The following is a 25,743-nucleotide window of genomic DNA, read 5'->3' as shown; positions in this document are numbered from 1 at the left end:
GATTTTAATCTGCATATTGATTGGACAAACCAAACCAGCCAAGGTAGCTTAGGGGGCGGCATGGTAGCACTGCTGCTTCACAGCTCCAGGGACCTGGGTTCGATTCCCGGCTTGGGTCACTGTCTGTGTGGAGTTTGCACATTCTCTTCGTGTCTGTGTGGGTTTCCTCCGGGTGCTCCGGTTTCCTCCCACAGTCCAAAGACGTGCGGGTTAGGTTGATTGGCCACGCTAAAATTGCCCTTAGTGTCCTGGGATGCGTAGGTTAGAGGGATTAATGGGTAAATATGTAGGGATATGGGGATAGGGCCTGGGTGGGATTGTGGTCGATGCAGACTCAATGGGCCGAATGGCCTCTCTCTGTGCTGTAGGGTTTCTAAGATTTTTAAGATTCTAAGAAGAATTTGTGGAGTATATCAGGGATTGCTTTTTAGAGCAGTGTGTGTGGAACCTCCCCGGGAACAGGCTATTTTAGATTTGGTTTTATGTAATAAGGAAGGATTAATGGATCTTATGGTTAAGGACCCACAGGGGGCAGTGACCACAATGTGATATAATTCCAGACATAGCCATAGATCCATAACCAGTCTCTTCAACTTAAATAAGCGCAATTATAATGGCATGAATTGTCTAAGCAAAGATACAGGTGAGTAGATGAGCAGTGGCAGATATTCAAACAGCTGGTCCAAAATGCTCAACAGGAGTTTATCCCAATCAAAAAGAGGGATTCCATGAGAAAGAGGCAAAATCCATGGTTAACAAAAGGGATCAAGGATAATGTTACATTGAAAAGCAGGATAATACAAAGCGGCAAGGAATAGTGGTAAACCAGAGGACTGGGAAGTTTTAAAAATCCAGCAGCAAAAGACTAAAAGTCTCATAAGAAGGGAGAAAATTAATTTTGAGAGAAAACTTACATGCAGCATGAAAACAAACAGTAAGAATTTCTATGGATATATGTAGGGGCCTGAAAAAAAAGGATAAAGGAAAGAAAAATGAGAAGAGTGTGTTTTCTTGAAATATGGGTAAATTTAATGAAAAAGACATTTACCATTGTTCTTTGTTTTCTTGTGAGTTTCAATATCCTGTTTACTGGGCCAAATACCGTGAACAGATACTGGTTGTTTGAGTGATGTAAGCTAAGCCAATCCATTTTCTAGAGAGCTGCACTTTAAGGCAATCAGATTACTTAGGGGGAGGGAAAAAGAAAAACGGTGGGAGGCAGAGGAAGCTGCAGTGAGGAGACAGACGTGGGGAAGAGGAGCTGTTTCCATGCGGTAAAAACCCAGTTTTAACGTCGAGGCAAATAATATTTGTAGACTAACATACTTCACAGTATGGGCACAAGTATTACTGTGTTTGTCGCAGTTTAGTAACTCTTTTTTTCCAGTTTGAAGTGAAAGGCAGCAAGGTTTAGTCCTGTTTGTTATTTTCATTACTGTTGAGAAAAAGTGTAAAGCGCATCGTCTTGTACTCTCAAGCGTGGACGTTTCTGCTAGAAACTGCCGGTGAGGGACAGTCAGCTATAAACGCCGGGCATAGTTTTCACTGAGAAGACGGAGAGAACGAGGATTAGCTGAAGCTAACTTGCTAAGTAGCACTGCCGAGGAGGACAGACTTCAGCGCACTGGACCTGCATCACTACACGGACAGCTTGCTGCATTTTTTTTTCCTGCTGCATCATCTTCCCGCTCGCAGACCCTTCTGGACTGTGTGTGTCGTGGTTGCGTGAGTAACTGGAGACTATACTATCAGACACTGAACAGTATCAGCAGTGTGTTGTTGAGGGCGTGTTTTCTTCATATGTGCACCAACATATGGGCCCCAACGTTTATAAATCCAAGCGCTTAGTAATATTTTGAACATTTCTCAGGGTTGAAACTGTTTAATTGAAAAATCTTTAGTTTGGGACTCTACCTGTTTTATGAGACACAACAATGCAAGAAAATAAATTTATTTTTGTTATTCCTTTTGCATGGTTGTCCTGAACCTTTTCTTATTATAAGGATTACATACTTAACATTTTAGGAGGCACCGCGCTATTATTAATAGGTTATTACTCTAGATTGCAACTGCATACACTAATCCTTTTCATTCACGCCTGTACTGACATTTATTGGTTAATAGGAAATTTAGCCTAGCTCAACACCAACCGCTAAGAACTCAGGATCCTGTTAATTGAACATTTACATAGTAGCCCCTTATAACATCAAGCACATCCCAGGTATAGCTTTACTTAACTCAGCTGGTCAGAGCATATAGTTGTCAGCAGGGGGTTACATATATAAATAGGAAGCGGGTGGCTAATATAAATGTGGGACCTCTACTGAGTGAGGCTGGTGACTTGATAACGGCAAACAAAGAAATGGTGGATACGCAATTTTTTTTGCATCAGCCTTCACAGTGGAAGACATTGCAAATATCCCTCAGTGATCAGATGGGCTGATTTCAAATAACATGGTAGAACTTACAATAATCCCAATCACAAGGGATAGAGTATTAGAGAAGCTCAAGGGGCTAAAGGTGGACAAATTGCCTAGACCCAATTAACTGCATGCTAGGGTTTTAATGGAAGTGACTGCAGAGATAGTGGACCCATTGGTTGAAATTTTTTGCAACTCGCTAAATTCCGGGAGGGTACTAGAAGATTGGAAACAACCAATGTGATACCCTTGTTCAAAAAGGGACAAAGGTAGAAGGCAGGGAAGTATAGGCCAGTTAGGTTTAACACCTATTATTGGCAAGATGCTGGAGTCAATAATCAGAGGAATAGCTAATCATTTAGGAAAGCTGAATATAATCAAACCTAGTCAACGTGGTTTTATGAAAAGGTAAATTATGTTTGACAAATTTGCTCGAATGAGTGTGTGTCCAGTAGATAAGGCCTGTAAGTTCCACAACTATGGCGGAGCGGGGGGTAGCAGTGAGTTTGTAACTGAGCCTGTTGACTCAAATTGTGAGCCATGACATCAATGGGCTCACCATTGCCTGCCAGGTTATTATTTTCTTTTGGGTTTGCCAGATTATATATGGTTTAAACCAGGTAAACAAAATTGACCAAACTGAGGGACAAATCAAAAGGAGCAGGGCCTTAAAGGACACTGAAAAAAACAAAAAATATCATAAAGGAAATTTAAAGCATCAATTCAAAATGTGATTAACAGTCAATAAAACACCCCAGTGCCCGAAGTGCCCAACAGGTATGGAAGACCTCGACGGTGCAGGTGAACATCGCGAGCTTCACCTCCATTTTTTGCATCAGTCTTCACAGTGGAAGACATTGCAAATATCCCTAAGTTATCAGTTGGGCTGATTTCAAATAACATGGTAGAACTTACAATAATCCCAATCACAAGGGATAGAGTATTAGAGAAGCTCAAGGGCTAAGGTGGACTAGTCACCGAGACCCAATGAACTGCACACTAGTGGCTGCAGAGACAGTGGACCCATTGGTTGAAATTTTTCAGAACTCACTAAATTTCGGGAGGGTACTAGAAGATTGGAAAACAGCCAATATGATGCCCTTGTTCAAAAAGGGACAAAGGTAGGAGGCAGGGAAGTATAGGCCAGCTCCAGCTGCAAATATAGTAGAGTTGCAGACAGCCGGATCGGATGATCCCCTTGGTCGCCTCGCCCCCTGCCTGCACCTGTTAATGTATTGAATTCAAATTCTACCAGCTGTCATGGTGGGATTTTAACTCTTGTCTCCAGAACATTGGCCTGGATACAAGTCCAGTGAGGTTACAACTATACCACTATCTTCCACCCCTGCCATATTATTGACATCTGTTAATCAGCAGTTAACCCTTTGTATACTGAATGATGTATACTGCATATTTGTATACTGTGATGCTAAAGTGTCCCTCACTATTCGCTGAGAGGGTGAGCACATACACCCTCACCAACAAGGGGCAAAGGCTAAAGGCACAGCAGGGTACTCTGCCCTATTGATTGTGGGTGCTGTGGCGTCCTTACAGGACCCTGCCCCTCTTTCTCCCATTTCTCCCTTTTTACAGGGTTGTGCACAGGGCCTTTCAGTGACCCATGGGGCAGATGCCTTTGCCTTACATGAGCGCTCAGGAGACAGGAGGGTTTCCAAAGCTGTGGCCACTTGGTCATACTGAGTGGGCAGAGAATGGTGCAGGGTCCTGTCCATTCTTGAAGACTGTAAGGGAATGATTCTGAATCACATGGACTTGAAGGGCAGCGACTGCTTGCGGCTTTGAAGTCACAGCTGCCAACAACCTTTACACGTCTGATTTCTTTCAGGGCTTCACTGGTGACCTTTGCGGCATTTTGCAAGCCTCCACTCATAAATGCGTCAGGCCGGTGATGGATGCACTCTTTACAAAGGCTCACAATTACATTAATTTTGACCGGGACCAAGCGAGCCAGGACTTGAGAGCCCAGATTGGAGGCTTCCCATAAGTGCAGAGAGCCATTGACTGCATCCACATGGTTCTCTAATCCCCATGGTACCAAGGAGCCCCCTTTATCAACCACAAGGACTTCCACTTCAACTAATATGTGACCACACAACGTGAATCCTCAAGTTTGTGCTAGGTTTCCAGTAGCGTTCATGGCAGCTTCATCCTTAGCTGCTCTCAAATACCCAATGTATGTGAGGAGGCACAAGTACTATGGGGTAGCTCCTCAAGGACAAGGGGTACCTACTGAGGACATGGCTAAAGATGCTTGTGCGGAAGCCACAGAGGGTAGAAGACATGGTATTCTGGGGCTCATGCTGCTTCTCGCGCTTTGGTGGAGCAGATGCAGTTCCCGTACCTGGATTGGTCAGGTGGAATCCTGCAATATAGTCCTCTGGTATCTCAGTATTCCCCAGGATCCACAGCAGAAGTGAAGGTAGCCTGATGTCTGCCCTGTTGTCGGAGATGATCTTGGTGGGCGTCTTTGGAGGGCTAAGACCTGAAGAGTCCTGACCTGCTTACAGGGTGCAGCTGTGGCACTGGAGCTAATTCAGTCACAGAAAGAGGGAAGTCAGATGGGCTGGACACTGCCTGTGTCTCCTGGGTGGAAGGCCCTGGGCTATGCATCAGTTTCTCCTCTTCCCTATTGGTGCTTGAAGGCCCCTGACTTCCTCCTTGGGATAGATGGGCAGCTGGAGGAAGGTTGAGAATCCCCGCCATCCACTGGCGCTGGCACTAGCCGAGGCTCGTAGTGCATACACCATGGAGTTCAGCCCTGAACCATGGAGTTCATGTCCTGAACCATGGAGTTCATATTTGATTTATTATTGTCACGTGTATTAGTACAGTGAAAAGTATTGTTTCTTGTGCGCTACACAGACAAAGCATACCGTTCATAGAAAGGAAAGGAGAGAGTGCAGAATCTAGTGTTACAGTCATAGCTAAGGTGTAGAGAAAGATCAACTTAATATGAGGTAGGTCCATTCAAAAATCTGATGGCAGCAGGGAAGAAGCTGTTCTTGAGTCGGTTGGTACGTGTCCTCAGATTTTTGTAGCTTTTTCCTGACGGAAGAAAGTGGAAGAGAGTATGTCGGGGTGTGTGGAGTTCTTGATTAGGCTGGCTGCTTTTCTGAGGCAGCGGGAAATGTAGACAGTCAATGGATGGGAAACTGGTTTGCGTGATGGACTGGGCTTCATTCACAACCCTTTGTAGTTTTTTGCGGTCTTGGACAGAACAGGAGCCATACCAAGCTGTGATCCAGCTAGAAAGAATGCTTTCTATGGTGCATCTGTAAAAGTTGGTGAGCGTCATAGCGGACATGCCAAATTTCTTTAGCTTCCTGAGAAAGTAGAGGCGTTGGTAGGCTTTCTTAACAATATAGCGTCGGCATGGAGGGACCAGGACAGGTTGTTGATGAACTGGAAACCTAGAAACTTGAACCTCTTGACCATTTCCACTTTGTCCCCGTTGATGCAGACAGGGGCATGTTTTCCACTATGCTTCCTGAAGTTGATGACAATCTCCTTAGTTTTGTTGACATTGAGGGAGAGATTATTGTCGTTGCACCAGTTCACCAGATTCTCTTTCTTTCCTGTACTGTGTCCCGTCATTGTTTTTGAGATCTGACCCACTACGGTGGTGTCATCAACAAACTTGAAAATCGAGTTGGAGGGGAATTTGGCCACACAGTCATAGTTGTGTAAGGAGTATAGTAAGGGACTGAGGACACAGCTTTGTGAGGTACCGGTGTTGAGGATGATCGTGGAGGAGGTCTTGTTGCCTATCCTTACTGATTGCGGTCTGTGGGTTAGGAAATCTAGGATCCGGTCACAGGGGGAGGAGTCGAGCCCAAGGCTACGGAGTTTGGAGATGAGTTTTGTCGGAATAGTCGTGTTGAAGGCTGAGCTGTAGTCAATAAATAGGAGTCTGACATAGGTGTCTTTGTTGTCTTGGTGTTCCAGCGTTGAGTGTAGGGCCAGGGAGATAGTGTCTGCCGTGGACCTTTTGCGGCGGTAGGCGAACTGCAGTGGATCCAAGGGAGGCCAGAATTGATTCGTGCCATGACTAACCTTTCAAAGCACTTCATAATGATGGATGTCAGAGCCACTGGACGATAATCATTAAGGCACGCTGCCTGACTTTTCTTTGGTACCAGCCATGGAGTGCATGTCCTGCGCATGGAGTTCATGCCTTCCACCAGTGCAGGGCTGAAATTCTGCACCAATGTTTCCACTGTGGCTGCCACTCTGTGTTGACCTGGCTGCCTCCGAGTATTGGCATGGTCTCCTTGGACAGAAGACTTTGGGACTTCTCCAGTCCAGTGAAGGTGACATCCCTTCCTGATGTTCCTGTCTTTGCCTTTGGAGCGCCAACAACTGAGGCATGACCAAGTCCAGAAGCATGTCATCTGATTGGGGCCTTCAGCAGTCCCCTCAGTGTCGGCTCCCTGGGATGTCCTTGTCTCAGAGTGCTATGGATCGGATAGATTGAGGTGCTCTCCTACCGAGATGTGGGGCACTGCAGTGGTGGAGGGTGTGGGTGACAGCTGTGATACCTCTTCTATTTCCATGTCAGAGAATTCATCGGAGCTGTTGATAGGGCTGGACTCTAGTGCCTGTCTGGTGGAGGCACTAGGCTGTTCCCCTAATGTGATCGCAAGAGAAGGGAGATGTTATTTGTGCTTGGCGGCATAATGATAGAAGAGACAAGACTCACGTTAGGTTGGAGTGATGGACGGCCGTGTTGTGCGTCCACACTTTTTTGGCGTCCACCTCGCCCTCAGTGCAGGAGCAGCCCTCTTCCTCTCCAGCCAGCTGGAGGGCTCTCTATTCAAAGGGCGAAAAGATTTTTAACTTGGACATCCTTCTGCCTGTCTGGTATCTCCCACTATTGTGAGCCAGGTTGTCCTGCAAGAGAACAGGTGGGGAGAGTGTAAGTAGACCGGGAGCCAGGGCAGATGGTAAGGATGCCTGTCATGCGTGGTTGGTGAGTTGGAGCAAGGAGGTGATGAGGAACCAAAAGAGAAAATGCTGGAAAATCTCAGCAGGTCTGGCAGCATCTGTAAGGAGAGAGAAGAGCTGACATTTCGAGTCCAGACGGCCCTTTGTCAAAGCTAAAAGGCATAGAAAGTGGGAGATATTTATACTGCAGGGTGAGGGAATGAAAGATGAGTCAGAGCCACAGAAACCAGGGGAAAAGACTGCTAATGGCTGTCCACAGAGAGAATAAAGGGTGTGAATGGCCAAATGACAGAGAAGTTAAAACAGATGAAGATGTTGGGGGGAGGTTGAGGGAGGAGGGGTGGAAATGGATGGGACAGAGGTAAAGGGGGAGAAAAGGAAAGGGGGAATAAAGTAGGGGGAAAGAGTGGGGAGTGAGGTGATGAGGAGACAGGCCATAAGAGAGATGAGAAAGTGTGTGGGAGAGTGGATTGTGGTGCTCCTTGTGGTGGAAGTGAGTGAGCATCCTGTGGATGTGTGATGTGTGTGTGTGGGTGAGCAGAGAGGGGAGAGAGGAATGAGTTAACCTTGCAGAACAGAGGAGAATGTCCATCCTCTTCTGGCATTGGGATGCCCTTCCTTCTCTGAAGGGAGCTGGCACTTACCAGCACTGCCAGTGCCTCCCATGCAGGATTAGTGTCTATAATGATGCATGCTCAGACTTTGTCAGGAACACAAAAGGTATTTATTAATAAGGAAATACTGTACAGAGGCAGAGGCTAGCAGCAACCCCCACCCTTCGGCTGCTTTAGAACAGCCCACCAGCTGTCCCAGTTCTTACATGTCTTCAGACTGTCTTCTGCCTAAGAGAGGATTCCATTCCCTGGGGTAATTACCCTCTCTCGGTCCCAATTGGTCCTTCAAGCCAGGTGACCCTGTTTTGCTGTGTTGCCCTTAAAGGGACAGTCACCATATCCCTCCCCTTTAACTTCTTTATACAGTCTTCAATAACCAATTATAAATTGAGTCTTTGAGGGCTTTTTTCTGTTTCTTGTAGAAAAGGTGTAATTCTGTAGTCTGAGATGCTTCCACCATATTAGCAGGAACTGCAATAACACGTACCTCTTCTGGCGCAGGCAGTTCATTACCACTTGCTTCCAGGTAGAAATCAGTTATGTCTATAAAAGTCAATTAGGTATTTTGGTGCTTACAGGTTCGAAAACGTTTCTTGATGGCAACAATGACTGCTGGAGTGTCTCTCTGCTCCTCAAGTGATCCATATGTTTATGAATGATCCATTCTTCCATGTCTACTGGGTATGGCAGGAGTCCGGTCACAGATACAATCATTCCAGAGATGTAACTTGATCTGCTACTGAAGTTTCATGTTATGGCACCATGTCATATTATGTACTTAATGAGTTTTTACTGATGCAGTGGTGATGGCTCATTGATGAAGTCTTGATTCTTGTGTGTTTTTAAACATATACACCTTTATTGGTAGGGTTTAACTAAGCACAGTTCCAAATATAATCTTGCGTGGAACTCTTCCATACAGACTTGCTGCTTTTCCATTTCCATGACCAATTCAGCAGTCTTATTCTGGCATGTAATCTCAGTTTATTTGTCTAAATTGCTGATTCCGCTGACAATTTCAATGCTTTTAACTCTTCAGTTTACTTCTCATTGTCAAACTTCCTTCTTCAAGCTTTTATTCTCCTGATTCAATTCTTCACTGGACTTGTTCTTGTTTCCTAGTTGCTTTTTCACAGAGTTAAGTTCAGTTTATTCCACATTGTCTCATTAAATACTCCTTCTTAACCTCATGTTGTACATTTCTTTTGCAACTTTATTTTTCAAGTTTGCTGTCAGTCATTTCATCTTGTTTCAATGTCTTTAAAACTTTATTTCATTTAACTGATTCCTCTTTATGTTCAGTCGTTCCTAGTTTTTAAAAATTCTTTACTTCCTGCATTTCTTCCGAGGTGAATCCATCATGTTCTTACTGGACATATACACTTCACAAATGGAATCTTCATTTCTACTTGTCTTAACTTCAGCAAAATTCTTTTTGGTTTCACTGTTGGTCAGGTCTGTTTCTGATGAAGTGGTGACTTGTTTCCATTCTGTAATTCTCTTGTCCTTCATTCAGTCATTTAGTGTCTTCTGGTACCCTCCTTCTGGGGTCTTTTGGTGCCCTCCTTCTGGGGTCTTTTGGTGCCCTCCTTCTGGGGTCTTTCGGTGCCCTCCTTCTGGGGTCTTTTGGTGCCCTTCTTCCGGGGTCTTTTGGTGCCCTCCTTCCGGGGTCTTTCGGTGCCCCCTTTGAGTTCTTTCTTGCCTTCTCTGAGATCTTTCATTGTCTCTTCCTGAGGTCTTCATAGCCTTCTCAGAGGCCTTGCATTGCCACTTCCTTGAGGTCTTTGTTGCTTATGGACCTTTTTTGAGAGTTGCCCTCTATCTGGGGTCTTCTCCAATTTTTCTGTCCACAGTGGTTTTTTCCTTCTTGTAGTTGCTGCTTTAAGTGCATTGCCACATTTGATGTATTCAAATAACTGCACACTTCTTTGTAGCTATTCTCTTTGGTGGACTTGGAACATGTGCTGGGAAGTGCTGGGCCAGCGTTTAAATGGAGCCCCCATGGATTGAAGAACTGAGCTGATGGTGGGGCGAGTGAATCAGAGGCCACTCACCACAGAGGCTACGTAGAAGTGGCTAAAGATATGGTGGGAAAACCCACCAACAAGCTCTTTAAATGCATTATCGCTCTAAGACTGTCAGCTTCGTCAGGAACATAAAAGTATTTATTAACAAGGAAAGCGTTACAGAGGCTAGCACCTTTTGCCCCAGTCTCTACAGGTCTTCAGACAGTCTGCTGCTTAAGAGATGACTCTGCTCCCTGTGGTGATTACCCACTCTCGGTCCCTCCAGCCAAGTGACCCCTCTTCTGCTGTGTTGCCCTTAAGGGATAATCACCACAGTGCCCTTGCTGGAGGATCTCCTTCCTGTCTGAGATGTGGAGTCTCTCCTCAATAGCTGTTATGATGTAAACCATGGTAACATGCTGTGAGGGTCAGCTGACTCGCTGATTCAGTAGAGAACGTAACCAACGGCAAAATGCTGACCAGCTGACCTGGAAAAAATAGAAAGCAGATGGGTATTGGGGGGAGCATTTGTGGCCCAGGGTGAGTCCCAAGTGGTGGTGTAATGAAGTTTCTTTATTAAACCTTTACTTTGATTTGCTCTGTGAAGTTTGTTCTTTTATTGCTTGCCAGATGAACAATGGCATTCTGGTGAGGGCAGCTTTCAAGAATCTTTGGGCACACTTCTTTGCAGCTATTCTCTTCGGTGGACTTGGAACATAGAAATCATAGAATCCTTCAGTGCAGAAAGAGGCCATTAGGCCCATCGAGTCTGCACCGACCACAATCTCACCCAGGCCCTACCCCCATATCCCTACATATTTTACCTGCTAATCCCTCTAACCTACGCATCCCTGGACACTAAGGAGCAATTTTAGCATGGCCAATCCACCTAACCCGCACATCTTTGGACTGTGGGAGGACACCGGAGCACCCGGAGTAAACCCACGCAGACACGAGGAGAATGTGCAAACTCCACACAGACAGTGACCCAAGCTGGGAGTCGAACCCAGGTCCCTGGAGCTGTGAAGCAGCAGTGCTAACCACTGTGCTACCATGCCGCCCCCTAATATGTGCTGGGAAGTGCTGGGGCAGCGTTTAATTGGAACCCTCATTGATTGAAGAACTGAGCTGATGGTGGGATGAGTGAATCAGAGGCCACCCCACCACAGAGGTTATGTAGAAGTGGCTAAAGATACAGTGGGAAAACCTGCCAACAAGCTACAATCCGCTTTTCCCACCCAAAATGACTTGGCCAACCAAATCGGAAAATTCCATCCGATATGGAAGCCCAGCATAGAATCAGAATTTTGCATATTAGGCTAAATTGACCCTGAATGACAATCGACTCAACATTCAAACTTCATATTTTTTTCAAATAAAGATTTATCAGCTATTTTGCCTCTGCTGTCCTAAATGTGTAGATTTTCATTGGGCTGGGTCACTACCTTCTAAAATGTTTTCCAAAAGATTGCCCTTGGTGCTCACATTAAAGTGAGTGCCAGCAAACCAGTCAGCTGTGGTAGACATCACTGGCAATTTAAATTTCATCTCCACCTGATGTCAACTCAATCAGTCTTTTCAGAAAAACCTACTGGATGGTGACCAGAAGTGGGAAACATAGGTGACGTCCCTACCCCTTGACAGCATAGCAAATAGTGAGCAGGATTATAGCAGACTTCAGGAAGACATAAACTATTGGAATGGGCAGACGCATGGTGGATTCAATTTAATGCAGATAAGTGTGAGGCGTTGCATTTGGGAGAGATAGCATGGAGAAACCGTCTAATTTGAATGATACTATTGTTGTGAATGTTTAGTTCATGGTTCAACTGTTTTGGAAATTAAAGTTTTGACTTTGTAGATTGGACTCCAACCCTTAACTTTATTCAAGACTTTGGCAAGACTGAGAACTTGTATGGGGGAACCTGTGAAAATTGTGGGTACAACCTTTTGTCCTGTCTCTTATGAAAGGCAACTGGTTCGGTTACAATTAATGGCAGTGGAGGGCTCAGGCTAGAGCCTAATGGGCCGAAACTGGCTGAGAGAAATCCACCTGGACTGGGTAAACATTTTCCAGTTAGAAAATGGTCACTTGAGTGAAGTCCTGCTCAAATATCCAGAAGTTTTCCGAGAAAGGTTAGGAACCATAAAAGGAGCCATGGTGACCTTACATGTCAACTAGGAAGAAGTCCCACAATTTGCAAGGCCTGCTCGGTACCATTTGGTTTAAGGGCAAAAGTGGAAATGGAAATTAGAAGACTAGAACGAGAAGGTATCATAAAACCTGCCCAGTCTGCGGAATGGACAGCACCAGTCATGCCTATTTTGAAGCTAGATCATTCAATCCATCTTTGTGGGGACTTTATACAAACAATGAACCATTATTCACAGCTGGACAAATACCCAATTCCCTGGATCAAGGATTTATATGCAAAGTCGGCGGGGGGGGGGGGGGCTCCTATTCTCAAAATTAAATATGCGTAATGCTTATTTGCAGTTGAAGTTGGATGAAGATTCGCAGAAATATTCCACGATCAATACTCTAAGTTAGAGCCTCTATCAATACACAAGGTTACCTTTTGGGGTTTTGTCGATCTGCTCGATCTTCCAGAGTACATGTTACAAGGTTTACCCCATGTGGCCATTTATCTGGATGATGTTCTCATTACAGGTAAAACAAAGGCAAAACCCCTACAGAACCTGGAGGAAGTTCTTAGTCATTTTTCAAGGGCCGGCATGTGCCTAGAAGGGGGAAATGAGTCTTCCTGGTACCTCAAGTGATCTATCTGGGCTACAAAGTGGACGGGTTGGGTCTACATCCGTTGGAGAACCGGGTGCGGGTGATTAAAGACGCCCTGGCTCCTACCTCTAACGAGGAGTTGCGGTTGTTTCTAGGGCTGGTGATGTACTATGGAAAGTTTATATCAAACTGGGCCTCCATCTTGGATCCGCTACATCGGCTGCTAAAAAAGGGTTAAGCTTGGGATGGCCCACCCGTTGAGACCTTGCTTTTAAGAGAATAAAGCAACAACTGTCATCGGCGAATGTCTTAGCACATTACAATCCTTGAAAACAGTTAGTACTAACCTGTGGTGCATCCCGGCATGGCATCGGGGTGGTATTAGTACATAGATGGCCAAATAGAGAGGAACACCCAATAGCATATGCCTCCAGGACCTTGGCAATAGTGGAAAGAAAGTATGCCCACATTGAAAAAGAAGAATTGGCAGTAATATTTGGAGTGGAAATGTTTCATCAATACCTTTATGTGTGGAAATTTGTGATTCCCATACACAACTCTTCAGCCAATAAATCAACCTTGTGAACCTTCTCTGATTTACCTCCAATGCAAGTATATCCTTTTTCAATTGAGGAGACCAAACTTTATGCCGTACTCTAGGTGCGACCTCACCTATGCCTTTTACACTTGTAGCAAGACCTTCCTACTTTTATACTCCAACCTTCTTGCAATCAAGGCCAACATTTAAGACCATAAGACATAGGAGCGGAAGTAAGGCCATTCGGCCCATCGAGTCCACTCCACCATTCAATCATGGTTGATTTCAACTCCATTTACCCGCTCTCTCCCCATAGCCCTTAATTCCTCGAGAAATCAAGAATTTATCAATTTCTGTCTTGAAGACGCTCAACGTCTCGGCCTCCACAGCCCTCTGTGGCAATGAATTCCACAGACCCACCACTCTCTGGCTGAAGAAATTTCTCCTCATCTCTGTTCTAAAGTGACTCCCTTTTATTCTAAGGCTGTGCCCCCGCGTCCTAGTCTCCCCTGTTAATGGAAACAACTTCCCTACGTCCATCCTATCTAAGCCGTTCATTATCTTGTAAGTCTCTATCAGATCTCCCCTCAACCTCCTAAACTCCAATGAATATAATCCACGATCCTCAGACGTTCATCGTATGTCAGGCCTACCATTCCTGGGATCATCCGTGTGAATCTCCGCTGGACCCGCTCCAGTGCCAGTATGTCCTTCCTGAGGTGTGGGGCCCAAAATTGCTCACAGTACTCCAAATGGGGCCTAACCAGTGCTTTATAAAGCCTCAGAAGTACATCCCTGCTTTTGTATTCCAAGCCTCTTGAGATAAATGACAACATTACATTTGCTTTCTTAATTACGGACTCAACCTGCAAGTTTACCTTTAGAGAATCCTGGACTAGGACTCCCAAGTCCCTTTGCACTTTAGCATTATGAATTTTGTCACCGTTTAGAAAATAGTCCATGCCTCTATTCTTTTTTCCAAAGTGTACGACCTCGCACTTGCCCACGTTGAATTTCGTCAGCCACTTCTTGGACCACTCTCCTAAACTGTCTAAATCTTTCTGCAGCCTCCCCACCTCCTCAATACTACCTGCCCCTCCACCTATCTTTGTATCATCGGCAAATTTGGCCAGAATGCTCCCAGTCCCGTCATCTAGATCGTTAATATATAAAGAGAACAGCTGTGGCCCCAACACTGAACCCTGCGGGACACCACTTGTCACCGGTTGCCATTCTGAGAAAGAACCTTTTATCCCAACTCTCTGCCTTCTGTCTGACAGCCAATCGTCAATCCATGTTAGTACCTTGCCTCGAATACCATGGGCCCTTATTTTACTCAGCAGTCTCCCGTGAGGCACCTTGTCAAAGGCCTTTTGACTTCCTGATTACTTGCTATGCTTGCATGCTAACATTTTGTGATTCATGTACGAGGACACCCAGATTCCTCTGTACTGCATTCTGTGATCTCTCCATTTAAATAATATTCTATTTTTCAATTCTCCCTGTCATAATGGACAAGCTCACATTTTCCCATCTACCTAATTTTTATCCATTCACTTCACCAATTTATATTCCTTTGCAGACTCTTTTTATAATTCTCACAGTTTGCTTTATAATTCTCACAGTTTGCTTTCCAACTATCTTTATGTTGTCAGTGAATTTGGGTACAATGCAGTCGGTTTCTTTATCCAATTCATTAGTACAGAATGTGAATATTTGAGGCTCCAGCACAGGTGCCTATGGCACTGTTGCGGGAGTTTCACAGCTGTTTGACTATCCTCGTAACTGACCAGGGGACACTCAGAATTCAAGAAATCTTTATTCGAGTTATAGCAAGGAAGCCTGCCAGCCACTCGGGGTTTACAGACTTCTCAAATAAGGCGGTACAATGACAGTTATACTCTTTGACAACTACAAGCAATTAACATCTACCAATCAAAGGTGCACATTTGTTTAAAAAGAATCTATGTCCATTCACAACTAATAATTGGGATTACATAATGTATAACATATGAGTATACAATTTGAGCATGGCTACTTAGTTATAATATCACCAAGCTCTTATTTCATCCTATTTATCGACTAACTTCCAGACATAAGAATGATAATATGTTTGATCAGTGATTACATGAACTGCAGCCGTACAGTGTTCAGTTGGATTCTTGTATGCACATTGTGTGAAGAAAGCCTCCCTTATAATTAATACACGTCCTTGACTATTATCTGTATCTAAGGCAAATGGTTTCTTATTAGGAGTTTCTCTGAGTTAGAGAATTTTAGCAGCCAATGTGATTTTAAACTTGTATGATTTTTAACTCTTTCGGGAGGTCCACTAGATACAGTTTGCAAGCTGAAAATGACCTATCTGTCTCAACTTTTTGTTGCCTGTTAACCAATCCTTCAATCATGCTAATGTTTAACACCAATCAGGAGCTATTGCATTGCGTAACCTTTCATTTGGTACCTCAAGGATGCCTTTTGGAAATCCAAATACACTGATCTGTAAATTCCCCTGACCTTAATTGACCTCATGGGTTGAGGCAAAAAGGCAGCAGAGAATGATTTTGGTGCAACAAGTTAACAGAATTTGTTAAGTAAATAACTGAACAAAATACTTAAAAGGCGACACTAGTCTAGTTTTCGATTCTTGTCCTCGCAGCTGCCTGGACACAGGTGACATTGTCTTCGGTTTTCTCAGATGCCTTCTCTTCTCTGGTTCCTCTTCCTGTGTGTTGAGGTCTTCCAGGTCCATACTTTATTACAGTTTCCATGTCTGCCTACATGTAAGCTAGCTATATCTGACCCCTTACATATGTGTGGCCTGACCATCTAATCTTTAGCTCGCTGGTGACATTTTTGTGTCATTTGCTGTACTTGTGACACTGAGGTCCATGTTGGCATCAAACGGCAAGCAGTAGCTTTGTGATAAACATGCTTTTTAAAAACCCTTTAGCTTCTGAATAGCTGCAAACAGTACAAATGAATACGCTTACAATTCAGAACATGTTCTTGAAGAATACAAACAACATATTAAACAGAAATGAGGAGGAATTTTGCCACTTAAAGGACTGTGAATCCTTGGCATTCTCGAACTGAGAGGGTTGTGACTGTTCCATTGTTGAATATATTTAAGGTTGAGAAAGACGGATGTTTGATTTCTCAGGGAATCAAGGGATTTGGTAGCAGGCTGAGGATCAGGCCTCATTTTGTCGAATGGTAAAGTTGGCCCCAAGGGCCATAAGGTCTACTTCCATCCTGTTTCTTATGTTCTTGTGCAGAAGCTACTGCATGAAATATATACATTGGGACATTGCTGCAGGAATTCCTCAGGGTAGTATCCGAGGCCCAAACATCTTCAGCTACTTCATCAGTGACCTTATCTCCTTCATAAGATCAAAAGTGAGGATGTTTCTTATATTCAAACTCTTTCACAACTTTTCAGATAGTCTAGCAGTCTGTGCCCACATAAAGTAATCAGCAGCAGATTTCCTTGCTCATGTTTGTCCCTGATGCTATGAGATTTCATAGGGTCCAGAGTAGATGTTGAGAATGCATCACTCACTTCCTTTGTTACTGAGGCACAGTGGCAGCAGCATGTACCATCTGCAAGATGCACTGTAGCATAAAATCATGGCTGCTTTGACTGCACCTTCCAAACCTCTACCACCAGGAAGGACAAGAGCAGCAGAAGTGGGTAGTGGTTGGAAATTACTTTGAGATCAACCATGAGGGTTTTAAAAAGGTTCAAAGCTGTTCTTTTGATTATGGGGGGGAGGGGGGGTGGAACAGCAAGTGCAGTTGGTGACAAAGATAAACATTGGGCTAAGGAGAAGTTACAAGCTGGGTAAGAGGATGTAGAGGGAGCATGGGTCCCTATATTGAGGAGTCAAGTCTAATGAGGTCTGTTGGAATAGGAGGAAAATATGGATACCTTTCTGGGCAGGGACAGCTTGGGGCTCTGTCTTCTGGAACGAAAGGTTTTTGTTTTGGGAGAAAGTGAATTTTTAAAAAAACAAACAAATGGATAGAGGCTTTTTAAAAAGTCTGAATTCCCTTACAATAATTTTCTTCATTAATAGGCCCAACATCCATTGGATTGGATTTTTCGCTGCATGGGTTCGAGCATGTGTACGGAATTCCAGAGCACACAGAAAATTTGCGACTGAAGACTACAAGGTGGGAATTGCCACAGCGGCGTATCTATGAGTCTTATAGCAGTAATGACTGCCTATCCAGCAGATTCTCCCAGAACCATCTGCAGGATCTGCCCTAGTTCAATTTGCAATGAATTAATCAAAACTAGTCGGGGCTAACTTAACAGCTTTTCTCTGCTCATAAAGATTGAATATTGTCAAATAGAATGTTTCTGGAATTGGGATTCATTGAAATTTAGTATTCTATATAACTCATAAAAAACAAAGAGTTTGAGTTAATGATTGATTTACCTTTGGGCAGGGAGCAGAGCTGTAGATGTCAGTTGGCAGATTGCTGGTTGAGTTGCAATCCAACTTCCTTTGCTTTAACCCCTCCAGGTGTTCTCCTCTCTTGAAGATGCTTACTCCTGCCGAGTACAATTCCATTGGTGCTAGTCATCCTCTGTTTCCTCCCCCAATTAACCATGTTATATGTGTGAGTATTAACAATGGTTGTCATAGGCCAATCACGGCTTTTCCAGAGAGGTTGCTAAGCAGCGGAGGTCCCCAGTGGAGGTCCCTCTATGGAGGGATCCTCCCTCACTATCTTCGGGACCTGGGGTGGAGGGTGGTGCATATGGCAGTTCTGTACAATAAACAGTTAAATTGGTTCACGGACTCCCAAGCGACCTGCCCTTTTTGCAACCTTGTGGAGTCCGTGAGCCGTGTCTATGTTGAGTGTTATCGACCTTTTTAGTTTCCTCAAAAACCTTTTGTTGATGTTTTGCTTGAACTTCAGTCCCGCACTCCTGATCTACGGACACCTGGTGCGGAGGGGGGTGGTGAAGGAGGAGGACCTCCTCGTGAACCTGCTCCTGGGCTTGGCAAAACTTGCCACAAACAGGTCCAGGTAGCAGGCAACCGAGGGGGTCATCCGACCTGACTGTCTGCCCCTCTACCGTGGCTATATTCGCGGCTGGGTGTCCGTGGAGAGGGAGCATGTGGTGACCAAGGGCACTGTTAATGCTTTCCATGCCTGCTGTGTAGCGCATGGACTAGGGTGCATTATTGACCCCTTTAATCACATTTTAATTTGATGTTTTAAGTTTCCTTTCCACCTTGTCTTTTGTTTTGGGTGGTTCCCTTCCTTTTGGGAGCTGCCCCTTTTAATTTGTTCCCTTGTTAATTTGTTTTAGTTTATTTGGTTGGCCCAAAAAGATTGGTTCTAACTGTCTGCCCAATCAGGGAGCCCCCCAATCAGGGAGCCCCCCCCCCCCCCCCCCCCCCCCTCACTATATAAAATCCCAGCTGAGATTTGGACCAATCTGAACATCGGGTTGAGTCCTGATTTGTATGAGTCAATTACATGCTTCTCTCCAAACTGATTCTCTGGGAAGTGATTAATGCACAGCTGCAGTGAGTCATGGGCACTAGACATATAGGCCGCTCACACCGGTAAGATCTTCTGGTCCTGCCAATGGTTTCCTGGTGGCGAGGGGTGCATTCAAAGGGGAGGCCCATTGACAATGGTGGGACCAGAAGATCCTGCTGCCTCTTGTTGCAATCTCTAATAGCTACAGTTTAATATCTCATTCGTTCTGATAAAGAACCAAACAGACTCAAAACATTAACTCTATTCTCTCTCCCTACGGATGCTGCCAAACCTGCTGAATATTTCTGGCATCCTCTGTTCTTGTTTCAGATTCCAGCAACTGCAGTATTTTGCTTATTTTCCAAATTATTGGTTTATTGATCTTTATCTTTGCAGTCAGGAAGAACCCTACAGGCTCTATAACCTGGATATATTTGCGTGTAAACTGTACAGCCGGAGGAGTGTATATGGTTCTGTACCTCTTCTCCTTGCACACAAACCAAAGCAAACTATGGGAATTTTCTGGCTGAATGCTTCTGAGACATTGGTGGATATCAGCATGAACACAGAAAGAAAGGTGGGTACATATGCTGTGCATATGTGTTATATGATCATTGATGGGTGTTCCAATGGATACTGTTTCGTGTCAGGTGTAATGTTCCATTTTGAGGAAAATACCATAAAGAAGAAAAACCTGGCTTTAAATTGTGCTTTTCATCACCTCAGGATGTCTCTAAAGCGCCTCACAGCCAGTGGGTATTTTTGAAGTGTAGTCACTTGTAGTCAAAGCAAGGAAAACTTACACACTGCAAGGTACCACAAACAGCAATGAGATAAATGTGTTTGTTGTATTGGTCAAAGGATCAACATTGGCCAAGACATCAGGGGAACTTCTCTGGTTCGCTTTGTCAATTACCAAGAAGATTTTACATACCCTGATAGAGGTAGTGTACATCATGTAAAAGATGGTACACCGAACTGCACACCACATCCTCAGTACTGTTTTGAGTCTGAGCCCAGATTATGGGCGGGATTTTTCAGCCGCACTTGCCCTGAAACCAGAAAATCCCGCCCGAGCTCAATGGACCTTTCCATGGCTTGCCCCTTGCCCGCTATGATTCCCATTGTGGTCGGAACGGGAAAATACACGCCTATATATAAGATGTCTGGAGTGGAGTTTGAAACCATTATCTTATGACTCAAAATACAAGATCCAGTGACCAGATCTTGGAATGGGATCGGCCATTTCAGGGAAAACGATGGCCTTTTGCCTACCTTTCAGTTGAACAGGGTGTATCGTCTGCCTGGACACCTTTTCAACCACATCAACCCTTATTTAACCCAGTGTTCTGAACAGAGTGGGCAATCTCTTGTTGGTTAATCTTACCTCAGCTTTCGCTAGGCTTTTGGAGTTCAACAGTAACAAAAAATTATATTTATATAGCACCTTTAGCATAAAATATTCCATACCGCTTCACATGAGTATGATAAAGTGAATTATGCCACCAAGCCATTTAAGAGGATTTTAAGTCAGATGACCAAAAACTTGGTCAAAGGGTTGCTTTTAAGAACTCTTAATGGAGGAAAGTGAGGAAGAGGAACAGAGAGGTATTGGGAGGAAATTCCAGAGAAGGTGTAGCCACCAATAGTGTAATAATTATATTTGGGAATGCGCAAGAGGCTCGAATCAGAGGACCATAGGTATCTCGGAGTGCTTATAAATTTATTTATCAGTTTCACAAGTAGGCTTACATTAACACTGTAACGTAATTACTGTGAAAATCCCCTAGTCACCACACTCCGGCACCTGTTCAGGTACATAGCGTCATAGAGGTTTACAGCATGGAAATAGGCCCTTTGGCCCAACTTGTCCATGCCGCCCTTTTTTTAAAAACCCCTAAGCTAATCCCAATTGCCTGCATTTGGCCCATATTCCTCTATACACATCTTACCCATGTAACTGTTTAAATGCTTTTTAAAAGACAAAATTGTACCCGCCTGTACTACTACCTCTGGCAGCTTGTTCCAGACACTCCCCACCCTCTGTGTGAAGAAATTGTCCCTCTGGACACTTTTGTATCTCTCCCCTCTCACTTTAAACCTATGCCCTCTAGTTTTAGACTCCCCTACCTTTGAGAAAAGATATTGACTATCCTGCTGATCTGTGCCCCTCATTATTTTATAGACTCCTGTAATATCACCCCACAGCCTCCTATGCTCCAGAGAAAAAAGTCCCAGTATTTCCAGCCTCTCCTTATAACTCAAACCATCAAGTCCCAGTAGCATCCTAGTAAATCTTTTCTGCACTCTTTCTAGTTTAATAACATACACTGAGGGAGAATTTAGCATGGCCAATGCACCTAACCACCATGTCTTTCGGACTTTGGGAGGAAACCGGAGCACCCGGAAGAAACCCACACGGAGACGGGAAGAATGTGCAGACTCAACACAGACTGTGACCCAAGCCGGGAATCGAACCCGGGTCCCTGGCACTGTGAGGCAACAGTGCTAACCACTGTGCCATCCTCGTTGTGAGTATTGTGGGGTTGGAGTAAGGGAGCGGCAAAGCCATGGAGGGATTTGAAAGAAGACTGAGAATTTTAAACTCAAGGCATTGCTTGACCTGAAGCCAATGTAAGGCAGCTAGCACACTGATGATAGAGGAACAGGGCATGCCATAATTTAAAACACAGGCAATTTTCAATTACCTCAAGTTTATAGAGGGTAGAATGTGGGAGACCAGCCAGGAGTGCATTAGAATAGTTGAGTCTAGAGGTAAGAAAGGTATGGCTGAGGGTTGCAGCAGCAGATAAGATAAAACAAACAATGTACAGAAAGTTTGCCAGGCAGAACCTTCCCCTTCTAAATCCATACGAGATGTTCCTTATATCAACAATGACGTTGATCCACTGAATCAGATATCTAACAAGTTGCCTGGGTCAGATTTGACATTTTAAAACATTTGGCCCTTCACAATTTTGCTAGTACCCACCGATTCCTCTGTGTTCTTCTTAGAGGTATTCATGTCTCAGTTATGGCTCAGTGGTTACCTTCTGATCTCTTGAGTCGAAAGATCTTGGATTCAAGGACCTGAGCAGTAATCGAGTCTGACATTTCAGTGCAATTCTGAGTGAATATTGAACTTTTAGAGGAGTATTCTTTGAAGTGAAAGCTAGTTTTCTCTAGTTTGCTGACCAGCATTTATCCATCAACCAGCAGCATTGGGTGACTGGGATTGAACAAAATGGGCACAGATTCACTAGCGATATAGTTGAAAGTGCTGCATGATGGGATAAAGAGATCAGTGATTCCCAGAGCAAATAAATAATCCACCACAATTCTTGATCATTTTTCACACATTTAGATAATATGAAATGAAAACCCATTTCCTGCTCATACAACTTGCATTCTGCAAGCTCACAAATAACCATGATTTGCCGGACTTGCAGCAACAGTTTCTGATTATAATTAGTGGTCACGAACTGCTGTGAGAATTTTTGGCAAACATTGCTCTACAGTGAAGGAGCATTTGGATGAAGGCAGTGGAGCAGAGGTATACTTAAGGATCTCCAAACACATTCACATTGTTCGACCTCAGTGAGCTAATAAATAAATACATTTTTTATAGAGTGCATTGGGCAAGACAAAGAAATTAAAGACAGATGTTGATGTGTTGCCAAGAACAGACGTTTGCTGGATGTCTGAGAGTGGGATAATTGACACATTTATTCTGATGGGTCCCAGTCCTTTTGATGTTTTCAACCAGTACGCAAGCCTGACAGGTATGAGGGTGAATGATGATAAGCAAAGACCATATGTTTCAAGCAAAGACCAAACAGGACCAAGTACTGCAATAAGTAGAGCAAGACATTCTCAGTTTTGTTTCTGAGTGTAACTGTGTTATTTACACACAGGATGTTAAAACACAGTAGTTTATTAGACTAAGAGAATATATTTGGGAACCTGATAATGCGTTATAATTATTCAGTTATATCGCACTACTGTTCCTGGAGATTTAATATTTTTAGTAAATTCACATTAATTGATTTCCAACAACCAGTGAGTAACAGTTTTTGTTTCTCTAGTCATTCCCGTTTTCCTGTCTTTCCTCTTTTGCTGAAGCTTTTGTTTCACATTGGGATATAGATTTGTAGGTGCAAAATGTCTTTGTGTACCTTGCCCAGATGGCTGTTCTACATGTTTGAATCGAGAGGAAGTGAATAGGAAGATGTGACAAGTGGTCTGTGTGGGGCAATACACATGACTTAATATAAAATCAAAGAAATCTGAAATAAAGACATCCCTAACTTCTTCCACTTCTATTGAATGTAACAGAATCACTCTATAGATGCTGCCTGAGCTACTGAATGTTTTCAGCAGTTGAATTCAATTTTGTCCTCACCCAACGAGCTTTTGGAGCACTGCTCCTTCAGGTGAGTGGAGAGTTGGGTTCACAAACAGGGCATGTATAGACACAAACTCAATTGCAGGATAATGTTGAAATGCAAGTCTTTACAGGTAATCAAGTCTTTACAGGTACAGACAATGTGAGTGGAGAGAGATTTAATCACAGGTTAAAGAGGTGTGAATTGTCTCAAGCCAGGACAGTTAGTAGGATTTTGCAAGCCCAGGCCAAATGGTGGGAGTTACACGTAGTGTGACATGAACCCAAGATCCCGGTTGAGGCCGTCCTCATGTGCGCGAAACTTGGCTATCAGTTTCTGCTCGGCGTTTCTGAGTTGTCATGTGTCTTGAAGGCCGCCTTGGAGAACGCTTACCCGAAGATCGGAGGCTGAATGCCCTTGACTGCTTAAGTGTTCCCCGACAGGAAGAGAACACTCCTGTCTGGTGATTGTCGAGCGGTGTCTGTTCATCCATTGTCGTAGCGTCTGCCGATGTACCATGCCTCGGGACATCCTTTCCTGCAGCATATGAGGTAGACAACGTTGGCCGAGTCGCATGAGTGTGTACTGTGTACCTGGTGGATGGTGTTCTCACGTGTCGATGATCCAGCACATCTTGCCGAGGTTGCTGTGGCAGGGTTGTGTGATGTCATGATTGCTGTTCTCCTGAAGGCTGCGTAGTTTGCTGTGAACAATGGTCTGTTTGAGGTTGCGCGGTTGTTTGAAGGCAAGTAGTGGGGGTGTGGGGATGGCCTTGGCGAGATGTTTGTCTTCATCGATGACATGTTGAAGACTCAGAAGAAGATATCGTAGCTTCTCCACTCTGGGGAGGTACTGGACGACGAAGGGTACTCTCTTGGTCGTGTCTCGTGTTTGTCTTCTGAGGAGGTTGGTGCGGTTTTTCGCTGTGGTGCATTGGAACTGTCAATTGATGAGTTGAGCACCATATCCTGTTTTTACAAGGGCAACCGCGCAACCTCAAACAGACCATTGTTCGCAGCAAACTACCCAGCCTACAGGAGAACAGCGACCACGACACCACACAACCCTGCCACAACAACCTCTGCAGGATGTGCTGGATTATTGATACAGATGCCATCACCACACGTGAGAACACCATTCACCAGGTACACGGCATACACATGCAACTCGGCCAACGTTGTCTACCTCATACGCTGCAGGAAAGGATGTCCTGAGGCATGGCACATCGGCGAGACCATGCACACACTACGACAACGGATGAATGGACACTGCTCGACAATCCCTTGCTGTCGGGGAACACTTCAGCGGTCACGGGCATTCAGCCTCCAATCTTCAGGTAAGCGTTCTCCAAGGCGGCCTTCAAGACACATGACAACGCCGAATCGCTGAGTAGAAACTGATAGCCAAGTTCCGCACGCATGAGGATGGCCTCAACTGGGATCGTGGGTTCATGTCACACCATGTGTAACCCCCACTCTTTGGCCTGGGCTTGCAAAATCCTACTAACTGTCCTGGCATGAGACGATTCGCATCTCTTCAACCTGTGATTAAAACCTCTCTCCACGTGCATTGTCTGTACCTGTAAAGACTTGATTACCTGAAAAGACTGACATTCCAACCATTATCTTGCAATTGAGTCTTTGTCTATATATGCCCTGTTTGTGAACCCAACTCTCCACTCACCTGATGAAGGAGCAGTGCTCCGAAAGCTTGTGATACCAAATAAACCTGTTGGACTTTAACCTGAAGTTGTGAGACTTCTTACTGTGCCCACCCTAGTCCAAGACCAGAACTCCACATCATTTCTAATTGGAGTTATTGGATTGATTTGAACAGGTAAGTTCTTGGCTGATGTTCCTCTTCTTAGCCCAAAGAGATTGAGATCAACATGGAACCCCAGCTACTAGCAGAAAGCTCAGAATATAGGGGAGTTAGACTTGGCATCCTCTGGTTTGTTTGGTTCGATAGCAGAGGTAGTGCTGTCTTTATCAACTCAGTAGTTAGGGGAGTTGATCATTTCTTACAAAGACTGCAAAAGGTGTTTTCCTTGTTAGATTGCGGAATAATGTTCCCCTTGGCTTCCAGGTCCTCAGGCACTTCCTCCTCTGTTTGCACTGGGTCACCACCAGTGCCGCTATAGCTACAAGGATGAAAATGACGTTAAACAAGTAGATGCTGGCTTTGATGTAAATGACATTCCTTATGATGTCATTTGGCTTGACATTGACCACACTGAAGGGAAACGCTATTTCACCTGGGACAGGACAAAATTTCCCAGCCCTCTGGAAATGCAAGAGCACCTACGAGCTAAAGATCGGAAGGTGAGTGTGGCAGAATACAGCAGGCCAGTACACTGTATACGGATGCTAGAAAGATATAGTAAACTCTCAGTGAGTCAAAACCCAGTGGAGCTGGCTTTAAACTTGGGTTAAGCTGAGCTTCGTGGTAGCTGAAGAGGCCCAATTTTCCACATGGTTATATCTCTGGAAGTAGATATGTCTATGTAAAGGGAATTTTTCAGGTTAACCCCGAGGAGTCTTGTATTCAGCCGAACACAGAAAACACAAAGA

At 44.4% G+C, this 25,743-nt stretch overlaps 1 protein-coding gene across 1 annotated transcript in view; it reads left to right on the top strand.

Annotated features, from left to right (window-relative positions):
• The window catches only part of LOC144507012 (neutral alpha-glucosidase C-like), a 116,137-nt gene that overhangs the window by 32,040 nt on the left and 58,354 nt on the right, over positions 1 to 25,743 (top strand). The window contains exons 8-11 of the mRNA XM_078233547.1: positions 17,363 to 17,459; positions 19,185 to 19,365; positions 22,417 to 22,570; positions 25,259 to 25,494. Of these exons, the coding sequence (XP_078089673.1) occupies positions 17,363 to 17,459; positions 19,185 to 19,365; positions 22,417 to 22,570; positions 25,259 to 25,494 (668 nt within the window). The remainder of the gene's footprint in view (positions 1 to 17,362; positions 17,460 to 19,184; positions 19,366 to 22,416; positions 22,571 to 25,258; positions 25,495 to 25,743) is intronic.

The sequence above is a fragment of the Mustelus asterias genome, chromosome 18, assembly GCF_964213995.1.
Source record: "Mustelus asterias chromosome 18, sMusAst1.hap1.1, whole genome shotgun sequence".
NCBI lineage: Eukaryota > Metazoa > Chordata > Chondrichthyes > Carcharhiniformes > Triakidae > Mustelus > Mustelus asterias.
The sequence above is the reverse complement of the archived record's forward strand: the minus strand, read 5'-3'. Positions and strand labels throughout refer to the sequence as shown.